This window comes from Vulpes lagopus, chromosome 8, assembly GCF_018345385.1.
Source record: "Vulpes lagopus strain Blue_001 chromosome 8, ASM1834538v1, whole genome shotgun sequence".
NCBI classification, from domain to species: domain Eukaryota; kingdom Metazoa; phylum Chordata; class Mammalia; order Carnivora; family Canidae; genus Vulpes; species Vulpes lagopus.
In genome coordinates, this window is record NC_054831.1 from 72566139 (window position 1) to 72579170 (window position 13032).

The 13032-nt window shown below is 39.4% G+C and overlaps 1 protein-coding gene across 8 annotated transcripts in view; it reads right to left on the minus strand.

The window, feature by feature from the left end:
• MCM10 (minichromosome maintenance 10 replication initiation factor) overlaps positions 1-13032 on the minus strand; it is an 87856-nt gene that overhangs the window by 53388 nt on the left and 21436 nt on the right. For all 8 annotated transcript variants that reach the window (XR_005989617.1, XM_041768133.1, XM_041768132.1 and 5 more), the window contains exons 15-18: positions 12190-12334; positions 11070-11188; positions 9231-9344; positions 6758-6903 (exon numbers count right to left, since the gene is read on the minus strand). Coding sequence is in view for 7 of the 8 variants with exons in the window: in XM_041768133.1 (XP_041624067.1) it covers positions 6758-6903; positions 9231-9344; positions 11070-11188; positions 12190-12334 (524 nt within the window). In the remaining variant the exon portion in view is untranslated. The remainder of the gene's footprint in view (positions 1-6757; positions 6904-9230; positions 9345-11069; positions 11189-12189; positions 12335-13032) is intronic.

Below are 13032 nucleotides of genomic sequence, written 5' to 3' on the forward strand. Positions count from 1 at the left end.
GGATTTACCCAAAGAAAATGAAAACTGCAGCATTATTTACTAATCAAATTATGGAAACATATACCTACCTACACACACACATACAATGCAGTATTACTCAGCCATAGAGAGGACTAAGATTGTACCATTTACAACAACATGGATGGATTCAGAGAGTATAATGGTAAGTAAAATAAGTCAGAGAAAATTTAAGAAACAAAACAAATGGACAAAGAAAAAAAAGAGACAAAAAAAAACCCAAAACAAAACAAAAAAAAAAAACACCAGACTCTTAAATACAGAGAACTGGTGGTTGCTAGAGGAGAGGTCAGTGGTGAGATGAGTGGAATGGATACATAGAATTTCAGATTAAAAAAAAAAAATCAGGTAGGGTTTTGTTTTTTTTTTAAATGCTGACTTTAAAAAAAAAAAAACTTTAAGATTTATTTATTTATGTATTTAATTTAAAAAAAAATTATTTATGATAGTCACACAGAGAGAGAGAGAGGCAGAGACATAGGCTGAGGGAGAAGCAGGCTCCATGCACCGGGAGCCCGACGTGGGATTTGATCCCTGGTCACCAGGATCGGGCCCTGGGCCAAAGGCAGGCGCTAAATCGCTGCACCACCCAGGGATCCCGATTTATTTATTTATGATAGACAGAGAGAGAGAGAGAGAGCGAGCGAGAGAGAGAGAGAGAGAGAGAGAGAGAAAGAGAAAGAGAAAGAGAGAGATCGCGCCCTGGGCCAAAGGCTCCAGGATCGCGCCCTGGGCCAAAGGCAGGCGCTAAACTGCTGAGCCACCCAGGGATCCCCTCAGGTAGGGTTTACGCAAAGAATGAAAGGATACTTCTGAAGGTGATGTGATCATCAAAGGGGAGCTATTCCTTTTTCTTCTCCCCTTTGATTTACAAGTAATTGGACAACTAAAAAAAAAAAAAAGTACTTGAGCACAGCATACCAGGTTATCAGGGGTGAACTGGAGCAGGAAAAGCAGAGAAGGAGGGGAGTGGTCATAGAGATGGCAGGTCAGCAACACCCTTCTGGTAGGAGGTGGAGAGTGAAGGTGCTAAGTGGGGGTCCGCCACCATCCTCCTGTAGCTTCTTCAGCTGGAGATACTGCAGGGAAGTGTCTCCTCCTGCCTGCCCAGGGATTCAGGCCCATGGATTTCTGGGCTCAAAGTCCAGAGTGCTAAGTACATACCTCCCCTTAGTTGGCCACAGCCCCCCACTCTATTTTTATTTACTTTTTTAGTGCACTCTGCCAAGAGAAACCAAAAAACACATGCTATGGTGCCACCTTCTGGAAAACAAAAGAAAGGCTCCTAATTACCAAGGGGTTGAATGTTCAGAATCAAAGTGAACAAAACTTTGCCTAAGTAAGAAAAGGGCTCATTATATCAAATGTGATGGCAGAGACACTCTTCCTCAGACACCATGACAAATCACAGTAATTTAGTATTAAAAATAAAAACAATAACAACCCGACAATTTTCCAGCAAAAGAGTCCAAAGAACATTCTGATCTAACTGATAAAAATTTGAAAGAGCTTTTATGAAGAAATTCAGCAAGCTACAAGGAAACTTAGAAAGACCTTGGAAATAAAATTAATGAACAGAAGAACTTCACAGAAGAAATTCTAAAAAAGAACTAAACAAATTCTGGAGTGGAAGAACTAAGTAAGATGGAGAATGCAAAAGAATGCATTGGAAATATAGCAAATCAGATGGAAAAGAGAATGCGTGAGCTAGAAGACCGAAACCTAAAAATTTATGATGCAGATGGGAGAGGTGAGAGAACAAAGATTTTAAAAAAGAAATGAAGTCCTCCGAGATTCCATGTAGAAAATAGATTTCACTGGAAAAGCTCAAGTAAGAATGATGGGTATTCCAGGAGGAGAAGAGAGGAGGACATGAACAGAGAGTTTTTTAATGAAATAATAGTTGAGAATGCCTTAAACCTGGATACACAAAGTCTATGAAGCTAGTTGAACACCCTCTTATCTCAATTTAAGAAGATCTCTCCAAGACAACTGTATCAAAACTGTCAAAAGTCAATGATAGAGAAAAAAATTAAAGGCAACAGGGGGTGGGGTGGGGTGGAGGTAGAAACCTACAAGATTAGGCTCTCAGATTTCTCAGCAGAAACTCTACAGGCCAGGAAAGAGTGGAATGACATGAAAAAATATTCAAAGATTAAAAACTGCCAGCCAAGAATACTCTATTCTGCAAAATTATCCTAAATTTAGATAGGAAGGAGAAATCAGGACTTTCTTAGACAGACAAAAACTGAAGAGTTCATCACCACTAGACCTGCATGCATCATAATAAGAAACACAGAAAGGAGCTCTTCAAGCTGAAACAGACAGAAATACATGAAACTCTGATTAAAGTGATAAATGGTCACAATCAGAAAATTAAGTTTTTTCTGGAATATTATATTAAACTCTTAATTATGGTATAAAGGTTAAAGCAAAAGAGCATTAAAAAGAACTATGGCTACTCCCTGGTGATGACATCACAGCATAAAGGAAATAATTTATGACTAAGCAAATCACCACGGAAAACTACTAACTTAAAAAGCAAGCAGAAGTGGGAAAAAGAAACAATGCAGAGACCAAAAAATCAGAAGAAGAAGAAGAAAAAAAGAGTAGTAAATCCTGACCTATCAATAATCACCCAAGAGTTAAATGGATTGAATCCATCAGTCAAAAGGCACAGAATGGCTAGATGGAAAGAAAGCGACCCAATCATATGCTGCCTACAGGGGTCACATCTCAGCTCTAACAACACACAGGCACAAAGTGAAAGGATGGTATACGTTACCTCTGGCAAATGGAATCCAAAAGAAGGCAAATAGAGCCATCCTTACATCAGACAAAAATAGACTTCAAGCCGAAAAGAGACAAAAAGGTCATTATGTCATGATAAAGGGGTCAATCAATACATCAGGAAGACAGAATGACTGTAAATCTGTATGCTCCAACACCCGAGCACCGAGACATATTAACAAATACCAACAGATCTTAGGGGGAGAAACAGATAACAATACAGTAATAGTAGGGGACTTCACTACCCCGGTATCGTGATGGATAGATTGCTCAGAAAGAAAAACAAGGAAACATGGAAATTGGTGTACACTTTAAAACAAATGGACTTCACAGACATATACAGAACACCCATCTAACAGCAGTGAACATGCACTCTTCTCAAGTGCAGGTAGCATAATCCAGAGTAGATCACAGGACAGGCACAATACTAATCTTAGCAATTAAGAAACCTTAAGTCATACAGCTGTGTTCTCTGACCACAATGGTATGAAAGTAGAAATCAACAAGAGGAAAGTGAGAAGATCTACAAATATGTTGAAATTTAACAACAAATATCTAAGCAGCCACTGGGTTAAAATAAAAAATTATCTTGAAACAAATGAAAATGGAAATACAGCAAATCAAATATTGTGGGATGCAGCAAAAGAAGTTCTAAAAGGAGGGATCCCTGGGTGGCGCAGCAGCTTAGCGCCTGCCTTTGGCCCAGGGCGCGATCCTGGAGACCCGGGATCGAATCCCACGTCAGGCTCCCGGTGCATGGAGCCTGCTTCTCCCTCTGCCTGTGTCTCTGCCTCTCTCTCTCTCTCTCTGTGACTATCATAAATAAATGAAAATTAAAAAAATAATAATAATAAAATTGTTTAAAAAAAAAAAAAAAGAAGTTCTAAAAGGAAAGTTTACAGCAGTGAATGCATATATTAACAAATTAGACACATCTCAAATAATCTAATTTTATACCTCAAGGAACTAGGAAAAACAAAAAACCAACTAAGCCCAAATTTAGCAGAAGGAAGGAAATAATAAAGATCAAAATTCTCGATAAAACATTAGTGAATCAAATTCAAGAACACATTAAAAGGATTATACACCATGACCAAGTAGGACTTATCCCTGGGATGCAAGGATGGTTCAACATACACAAATCAACAAATTTATTTTTCTTTCAAGTCAACAAATTTAATCCATTACAATGAAAGATAAAAATTACACAATCATCTTGATAGATACAGAGAAAGCATTTCACAAAATACAACACCCTTTCATAATAAAAACCTTAACAGATTGGGTATAGAAGGAACATACCTCAACATAATAAAAGTCACATATGACAAACTCAGAACTAACATTATATACTCAAGGGGATAAAATAAAAGCATATCCTGTAAGACCTGGAACAAGACAAGGATGCACACTCTCACCATTCCTATTCAGTATAGTACTGGAAATCTTTGCTAGAGCTAGAGCAATTAGGTAAGACAAAGAAATAAAAAGTATCCAAATTGGAAAGGAACAAGTAAAATTGTCACTATTTGCTGATGACATATCTTATATGTAGAAAATCCCAGAGTCAGTCCCCAAAAAAACACTGGAGTTAATTAACAATATCAGTAGAGCAGCAGGATATAAAATCAACACACAGGGCAGCCCCGGTGGCTCAGCAGTTTAGCGCTGTCTTTGGCCCAGGGGCGGATCCCAGAGACCCAGGATTGAGTCCCACATCCAGCTCCCTGCATGGAGCCTGCTTTTCCCCCTGCCTGTGTCTCTGCCTCTCTCTCTCATGAATAAATAAATAAAATCTTAAAAAAAAAAATAAATAAAATAAATAAATAAATAAATAAATAAATAAATAAATAAATAAAACAAACACACAGAGATCAATTACCTTCCTTTACACTCAGGATATACTCAAAAACAATAAAAGGCTTAGTAACAAATTTAACCAAGGAAGTGAATGGAAATCTACGAGACTTTCCTGAAAGAAACTGAAGACACAAATGAATGGGAAGACAACCCAGAGTTCATTGATCTGAAAAAATTAATATTTTTATAATGGCCAAACTATCCAAAGGAATCTGCAGACATTCAATGTAATCCCTATCAAAATACTAAAGGCATCCTTCAAAGAGAGAGACAGAAGAACAAATGAACGCAAACTCTAAAAATTGTGCAGACCCAGGGAAGATCCTCAATAGTCAAAGTAATGCTGAGAAAAAATAAAGCTGGAGACATCATGCTTCCAGATTTCACATTATACTACAAAGCTATAGTAATAAAAACAGTATGATACCAGCACAAAAATAGATATATTGACCAGTAAAACAGAAGGCCCAGATTTAAATCCCAGTAGACATGGTCAACTAATATTTCAACTGCTATTCAACATAGGAGCCAAGAATATCCAATGGGGAAAGGACAGTCTCTTCAACCAGCAGTGCTGGGAAAATTGGAGAAACACACTCAGAATAAGGAAATTGGACCATTATCTCACATCCCTCACAAAAATTAACTTGGAATGGATGGAACACTTAAATGTAAGATCTGAAACTATAAAACTCTTAAAAGAAAATGTAGGAGAAAAGCTCATCAACATTGGTTTTGGCACTGATTTTTTTAACACGATGCCAAAAGCTCAAGCAACAAAAGCAAAAAATCAACAAATGGGATCACATCAAAACTCAAAAGCTTCTCCACAGCAAAATTAACAAGTTACAGAATGAAAAAACAACCTATAGAACAGGAGAAAATGTTTGCCAGTCATCTATCAGATGAGGGGTTAATATGCAAAATACATAAAGAAATTAGTCCGTAACAACACACTGATAAGCTAAAGGATAAGATCGTAAAATGAAAAAAAGATATCTACTCACAAGTTTGGTAAACTGGAAATAACAAGAACTTTCCTTAAGTTGGTAAAGGCTACACTTGGAGGAGAAATCTGTGAAGGATATATTCACTTAAAGATAAAGAAATGAAAGCCCATTCTCATCACTATTATTTAACAAAGTATTGGAGGTCTGGCCAACCCTATTGGGAAAGACAAAGAAATAGAGGGTATTAAGGATGAGAACAAGACAGGTAAAACTGCCTCTGTTTGTGGATGATGAACTACATAGAGAAATTAACAAATTACTAGTTTAATAAGAGTTTAATAAGCTTGCCAGAGGCAAGATCAACATATAAAAAATTTGATAACATTTCTCTACACCAATAAGCAACAACAACAAAATACTAAAATATAAGTTGCCATTCACAGCATCAACAAAAACGATGATTCATCTAAGAATTAATAATATTCAACATCTGAAGTGGAGATAATTCTAAAAATTAATAAAAGCCAGAGGATTAGATGAATAAATGGGAAGATACTTCATGATCTTAAAAAGGGATGACTTCATATATAAAAGACATTATTAGTCCCCACAAAAGACCTTATTATTAGTTTCCACAAAATTGTTTTATTCACTTAAATGTGATCCTAATTCTACTTCTGAGTGGGATAGACCTTAGACAAGTGCTTTGAGAACAACTAGAAAAACTGAATGGAATAGATATCCTAAAGGGAATATCAACCAATGCTAGAGTCCACCAATGCTCCCAAGGCAAAAGTGGCCACAGAAATTAGTTAGCTTATGGCTCTAAGATTATATCCTGGTTCTGATTCCCTAGTTCTTGTCGCAGCAACTCCAGGACATTCAGAGAAATGACTTCTGTCATCTATTCAACAAGCATTTGTCAGGACCCACCATGGGGTGGGCACTATACCAAGTATTGGGGATAAAGCAGTGACGAAGGAAGCGTCCCTTCTCTCCATGAGCTTTTGGAGATGACCCGGAGCTGTGAGAGGGATGGAAAGAAGGCCTGACCCTCAAAATGGACTGACCAATGTTCCAGTAGAATGGCATCATATGGGAACTGGAAAGAAAGGTTAAAGAACACCAGGCAATCCTACCTGCAGTGCTTTTTGGGGAGCCTATTGAGGGAGATGCTTCTGTTTCCACAGGGACACTTGAAAAACCTCTTTATGCCATCATGCCAGTGGTAGTCGTGCTGCTCACTGATGCAGGTCTCCAAAGGCTTGAAGTGGGTATAGGCGCACTGCATATAATCAATAGAAGGGCACACATTTGGTCAAGAGCTTTGAAGGAGAAACTGGCTGTTAGGAGGGTGTTCTGTTCCAGAGAACTTCTGTTTTCTTACCACCACCCAGGCAGCTATGAACAGAGTAACCACCTTATCTACTAGCTGTGGTGATGCCTATAATTTCTCAAGTCTTGCAGAATGATGCCACTTTTTCTTGTGTTTGCCACAATTTTGGGGCAGGAATGAAGTACAATAACTTTCTGTAACATCAAGACAAAAGCACTGGGAACCTCTCAATAGCTTCATTAGGTCTGTCCTAAATTCACTCCAGTTGCTTGGTTATAGGACACCGACAGTGGGGCCTATGCAGTAGCCCTTGCATTTCCTCTTAAAAAGCCTCAGAAAAGGATGTAAGCTTATAATTACTCCTCTTTCACAGGCAGCAAAATCAAGTGGAGATGATAATAATTGACTTGTAATTCTGATCCTCAGAATGACTGAATAAAATAGGAACAAAAAGCAGCACCATACTAAGAGAACCTCCCCAGTACTTCTGAAGCCCTCCCCATGCCCCCTTTCAGGCATTGCTCCCCCTGCACCCCAAGAGTAATCATAATCACTACCCTGCTTTCTAACAGCAGAGATTCATTTGTCTGGTTTTGTATTTGGCATAAATGGAATTGTATGAGACATTTAAATGAAAGGAAGGAAGGAAATGAAGGGTGAACGTCGAAACAGGTAGGTGCTGGGACAGAGCATATGGTTTCTGGTAACTTTTGGTTCTGGCAGCCTCATAAAGTACAGAGCAGAGTGGTATGCCAGCTGTAGTAGATAGAACAGATGCTCCCGCCCAAGACATACATACCCTACTCCCTAGAACCCATGAGTATTTTAGATAACGTGGCAAAGAGGGATTTTAAGATTGGGAAATGATCCTGGATTATCAGACGGGCCCAATGGAATCCTAAGGGCTCTTAAAAGTGGAAGTGGGATACCATAGGGAGGCAGCCAGAGGATGTGATAAGAGGGCTGGGCCTGCCATGGCTGGCTCTGAAGATGGAGGAAGTGGCTGCAAGCCAAAGAATAACAAGTGGGATCCAGAAGCTTGGAAAGGCAAGTATATGGATTCTCCCCTAGAACCTCCAAAAGGAACACAGTCTTGGCTGACCTGGATTTTAATCCTGTGAGACCCACATAGACTACAGAAGAGCAAAATAAAAAAGTTGTGTCTTTTAAAACAATCAAGGTCGTGGTTATTTGGGCAGCAATGGGAAACTAACACCAGCTATGTCCTTAGGTTTGCCATTGTATCAGCATAAAATCTGTTAATCTGAAATAAAACCATTACTTATTCTGAACTTTCAAAGGCAGCCCTGCCTTTTGGTGACAGCTGGTTCAGGGGTATCCTCTAAATGTAAAGGAGAGGGGATCCCTGGATGGTTCAGCAGTTAAGCATCTGTCTTCGGCCCCAGGCATGGTCCTGGAGTCCCGGGACTGAGTCGTACATCAGGCTCCCTGCATGGAGCCCGCTTCTCTCTCTGCCTGTGTCTCTGCCTCTCTCTCTGTGTCTCTCATGAATGGATAAAATCTTAAATAAAAAAAATAAAAAATAAATGTATGTATGTATGTACGTACGTATGTATGTATGTATGTAAAGGAGAGTCGGAGGTCTGAAAAGGAATAAAGACAGAGAAAATTGTACTTGGTAAGCTAAGCCTCTTCCTCCTCTTATGTATGCTTACAAGGAAGATTAGCTAGGCAGTATAAAATGAGTGGTAATGAAAGGATACTGTTGCAAGAACTATTTTTTGGTCCTATTTGTCAATGTTGATGGACAAGGGTATTATCATTTTTCTAATGGATTTAGTGTAAAAAAATCTGCAAACACTGAAAATAATGCAATTTACACTTTGCCTTGAGATTCAATTTAGCAAGTTAAGCCCTGAGTAGAAAGGGACAATAGTAGTTGGTCATAACATGTGATGCCAAAGGAAATCATACCATGTCCCAGGACTGTGAACCACGGACTATGGATGTGCTAGAAACTTGAGAAGGACAGTTAAGAATAACTTGGATCCAACGTTCAAGGCTTGCCTGCAGAACCAGGAGCTGTGGTCAAATGAGAGAAGAATCTCACTGCCAATGCTCTGCCACCAGAGCTCAGAGACCAAGTCAGATGGCAGCCAGGTCCTTGGCTGTCGTGAACCACTTGGTTTCCAGCCTAATTAAATGACCTGTGCAGGACTCCAGTCACAAGACATGGCCCCATATCCCATATATCTCCATGTTCTGCTGAGTCACAACAGCTCAGAACAGGGCCCAGGGTTACCATCTCCACTCACCGTCTTGCATGTCACTACTCGACATTTCACTTCTCTGATGCTTCTCATCTTTTCTTCCATTTGTTCTTTTTTCACCAATGGCTCAAAATAGCGTTCTTGCAGCTCAGCCTCAGCCTGGAAATGACAAGGCATACAAGAGACCTTGCACCAAATCCAACTTGTACTCAGGCACCAATTCAATAATAGTAAAAACCACCAGAGACAAGCTGTTATGAGGACACCTGATAAGAACTCAAAGAACTGCAAACCAAAAGATGATCATAAGTAGACATAAGCTCTTACTTTTTCCAAAAACTGGTTTGAAGGCACCTGGTGATTTTTAAAACACGAAATACAAACTTAAATACTAACATTATTAACAGTGTCATCACATGGAGTGTGTGCACCAGAAGGGAATTATTTCTCCTGTCCCCGTATAGACTCAAGCTATGGAAGGTATTCAGTGCCTCTCCACTTATGACAGCCCAGTCTATTTGATACTATTTTCTAGACCGAGCACTTGGCAGGAGCCATCCCTGGGTGAGGGAAGAGATATTCAGAGCTCTGGAGTTAGTGCAGCTGCACAAGGCCCAAGGCCTCTGGTGGATGCAAAGACCAGGAGCTCAATTCTGCAACCTCTCAGGGATGGCCTTGGCACCTCTCTGGGCCAAGTTTCTGGTCTGGTAGAGTGGTAGGATACACAACTGTCTGATTAGCCAGTAGTTTTATCAAAAGCACAACATTCAGAGCAGAGCATTCAGAGTACTGGCACTAATGGAGACACTAAAAATTGGTGGGAGCCCTTGTTTTGTTATCCCAATGATTGCTACCCTTCCCTGCTACTCGCAGGGACCAGGGAAACTGCACCCGCAATGCACCAAACAGTCCCTTGATATGAAAGGACTCATTTGACTGTTTTAGAAGGCACCCATGTGGATGAAAAACCCCATTATAACTCTCAAAACTAACTGCTTTATATCCGACCCTACAACATTTGTGCATCATTCAAATATACACTGAATATACTAAGAGCACACTAGGCAACTCTTGTGTATATAGAGGGACAATCATAGTTTGGTGTGTTCAAAAGGTTCCTTGGAGTATTTGTTGTTTAAAAAAAAAAAAAAAATCACACTGTCAGAGAAACAGACGCATGGTATTTAAGTAACCAAAAAAACCCACACCTAAGAAGGCTTCATTTCTATTTGTCTTATTTACGTTTATAACCCAATCCTCTGACAACTTTCTTATTTCTTCTGGGATAGTTGTGCCTACATATATACATAATCAAATATATATTTTTAATATAAATATTTCCTTTTCTCATTTTTACATTACACATAGGATATGGATACCCTTTTTTGGGAAAAGCTTATTTATTTATTTGAAAGAGAGAGACAGAGACAGAGTGAGAGGGTAAGAGTGGAGGAGGGGAGCCAGAGGGAGAAGCAGATTCCCCGCTGAGCAGGGAGCCCAATTCGGTGCTCAATCCCAGGCCCCTGGGATCATGACTTAAGCCAAAAGCAGATACTTAACGTACTGAGTCATTCAGGTACCCCTATACTGATATTCAAAAGAACAGCTATAGTGGCAAACCACTGAAAGATAAATTCAAAGCTATACCTAGAAAGCAACATTTTTATAACATCGACGTCTATTAAAATTAAGATAAATGATATTCTTCACAAGGACAGAGGCAAAGCTAAATTCTATCAAGACAAGAATGTTCCTGTTCCTTGAAGTCAACTCAGACAAAACTATGTCTTGGCTGAGGTCGAAGAAATAGATTCTTCTTAGTCCCATTACAAAGTGCGGGCCTGAAGGGCATCACTATCATTTTTGACCTTTTTTGGCTTTTACCTCTTTGAGTATTCCTGTGTGCTTTGATTTTGCTTTTAGAATTTTCTGAAATTCTTCAGATTCCAGGTAGGTAAGTTGTTCTCTCCTTTTTTTCCTGGCAGGCTCCAACTCATCTTCAGCTAGAGCAGAAAGGAAACAGTAGTCGTCACTGAGAAATTTCAGGAAGCCAAGGAGCCTCATGGACTCAGCTTCTTCCTGTTCTCTCCATCTCTGACAACAAAGCCCTTCAAATTTAATTTATCCCAATCGGTACCAGCAGAGAAAAACTCTTGAGGAGTGAGCTGACAAGTAGGCCCTAGCATATGGGGAATGGCAGATTTAACCACTGGATTAGAATCTCTTCCATTCTTAAGACAGGAACAGACTATGATGATAAGTAATGTCAAGAAAACTCCTTTTTACAAACTGATAATAAAATGTCACCGCCAACTTCAGAGTTTTTAAAATAAAAATGGCAATTTGGAAACAAATTCTACTTCTTCCAAAGTAAATCTTTATACTAATATATCTCTGTACAAAGATCTAATAAGTAATCATTTTCTTATTTATTTTTAAGATTTTATTTATTTATTCATGAGAAACACACAGAGAGGCAGAGACATAGGTAGAGGGAGAAGCAGCACCCCTGTGGGGAGCCGGATGTGGTACTCGATCCCTGGACCCCAGGATTATGCCCTGAGCTGAAGGGAGATGCTCAACCATGGAGCCACTCAGGCGTCCCAAGTAATCTTTTTCTTAAGCCTTTAGATTGTGTATAATTTCACTTCAACTTAATGTGATCATTGAAAATGGTGCCCCAGTGGCACTAGCGGTTTAGCTCCGCCTTCAGCCCAGGGCGTGATCCTGGAGACCCGGGATCGAGTCCCACATCAGGCTCCCTGCATGGAGCCTGCTTCTCCCTCTGCCTGTGTCTTTGCCTCTCTTTCTCTCTGTCTCAAATAAATAAATAAACTAATTAAAAAAAAAAAGGTCAATTCCAGTTGCAGAAATTCTATTTAGGTACTGTAATAGAGGCAAATTTAAGTAAAACAAAAACTTCTGGTATCAGGGATGCTGGTTATGGTTTAGAACATCTTATAGATGGCGGCCTTCCCACTGCTAACTCTAAAACCCACAGTACCTTCAGGAGAAAAGTTGTGGTTCTTTTCTACACGGTCCTTCACTCCCAGGACATCCTGGGGGTCCTTTTGCTTCTTTTTAATGCTGTTTGGGTCTGTTTTTGTCAGAATCTGACCTTTTGCTCTTAATTTGGTTATAGCAGCTAACTAGAAAAAAGAGATAAAAAATCTTAATGAGACAGTTCTCTAAAGCCCTGTACTCCTTTTCTAGTTATTAACAAGTGAATTCTATTCTCAAATATAAATTAGCAAAATATATCTTCTCTTTATAACATTACCCAGTTATTAAAATTTTAAAGCATGGGATCCCTGGGTGGCGCAGCGGTTTGGTGCCTGCCTTTGGCCCAGGGCGCGATCCTGGAGACCCGGGATCGAGTCCCACGTTGGACTCCCGGTGCATGGAGCCTGCTTCTCCCTCTGCCTGTGTCTCTGCCTCTCTCTCTCTCTCTCTGTGTAACTATCATAAATAAATAAAAATTAATAAAAAAAAATTTTTTTTAAAGTATGGAGACAGCTCTATAAGCTAATAAAGTTTCAGCTTACTTAAATACCAAGTTTAAAATCATTACACTACGGGCTTCAGGACCCATAGAGGAACCACATAAACACTGTGGAAGTTTGTTTTACAATCAGACAGAATCAGGATAAGATTCTAGCTCTGCTACTTACTAGTTTGTAACCTTATTAAAATTACTTAATTTTTCAGCCTCAGGTTTTACATTTATAAAATGGAGAGGATAGTGTTTACTAGGCTGTGCAGATGAGAGAATGTGGGCAAAGCACGAATCTATACAGACTAAACAGCATGTGTGTATATAGCACAAGCACATGTCCAATCGTTTTGT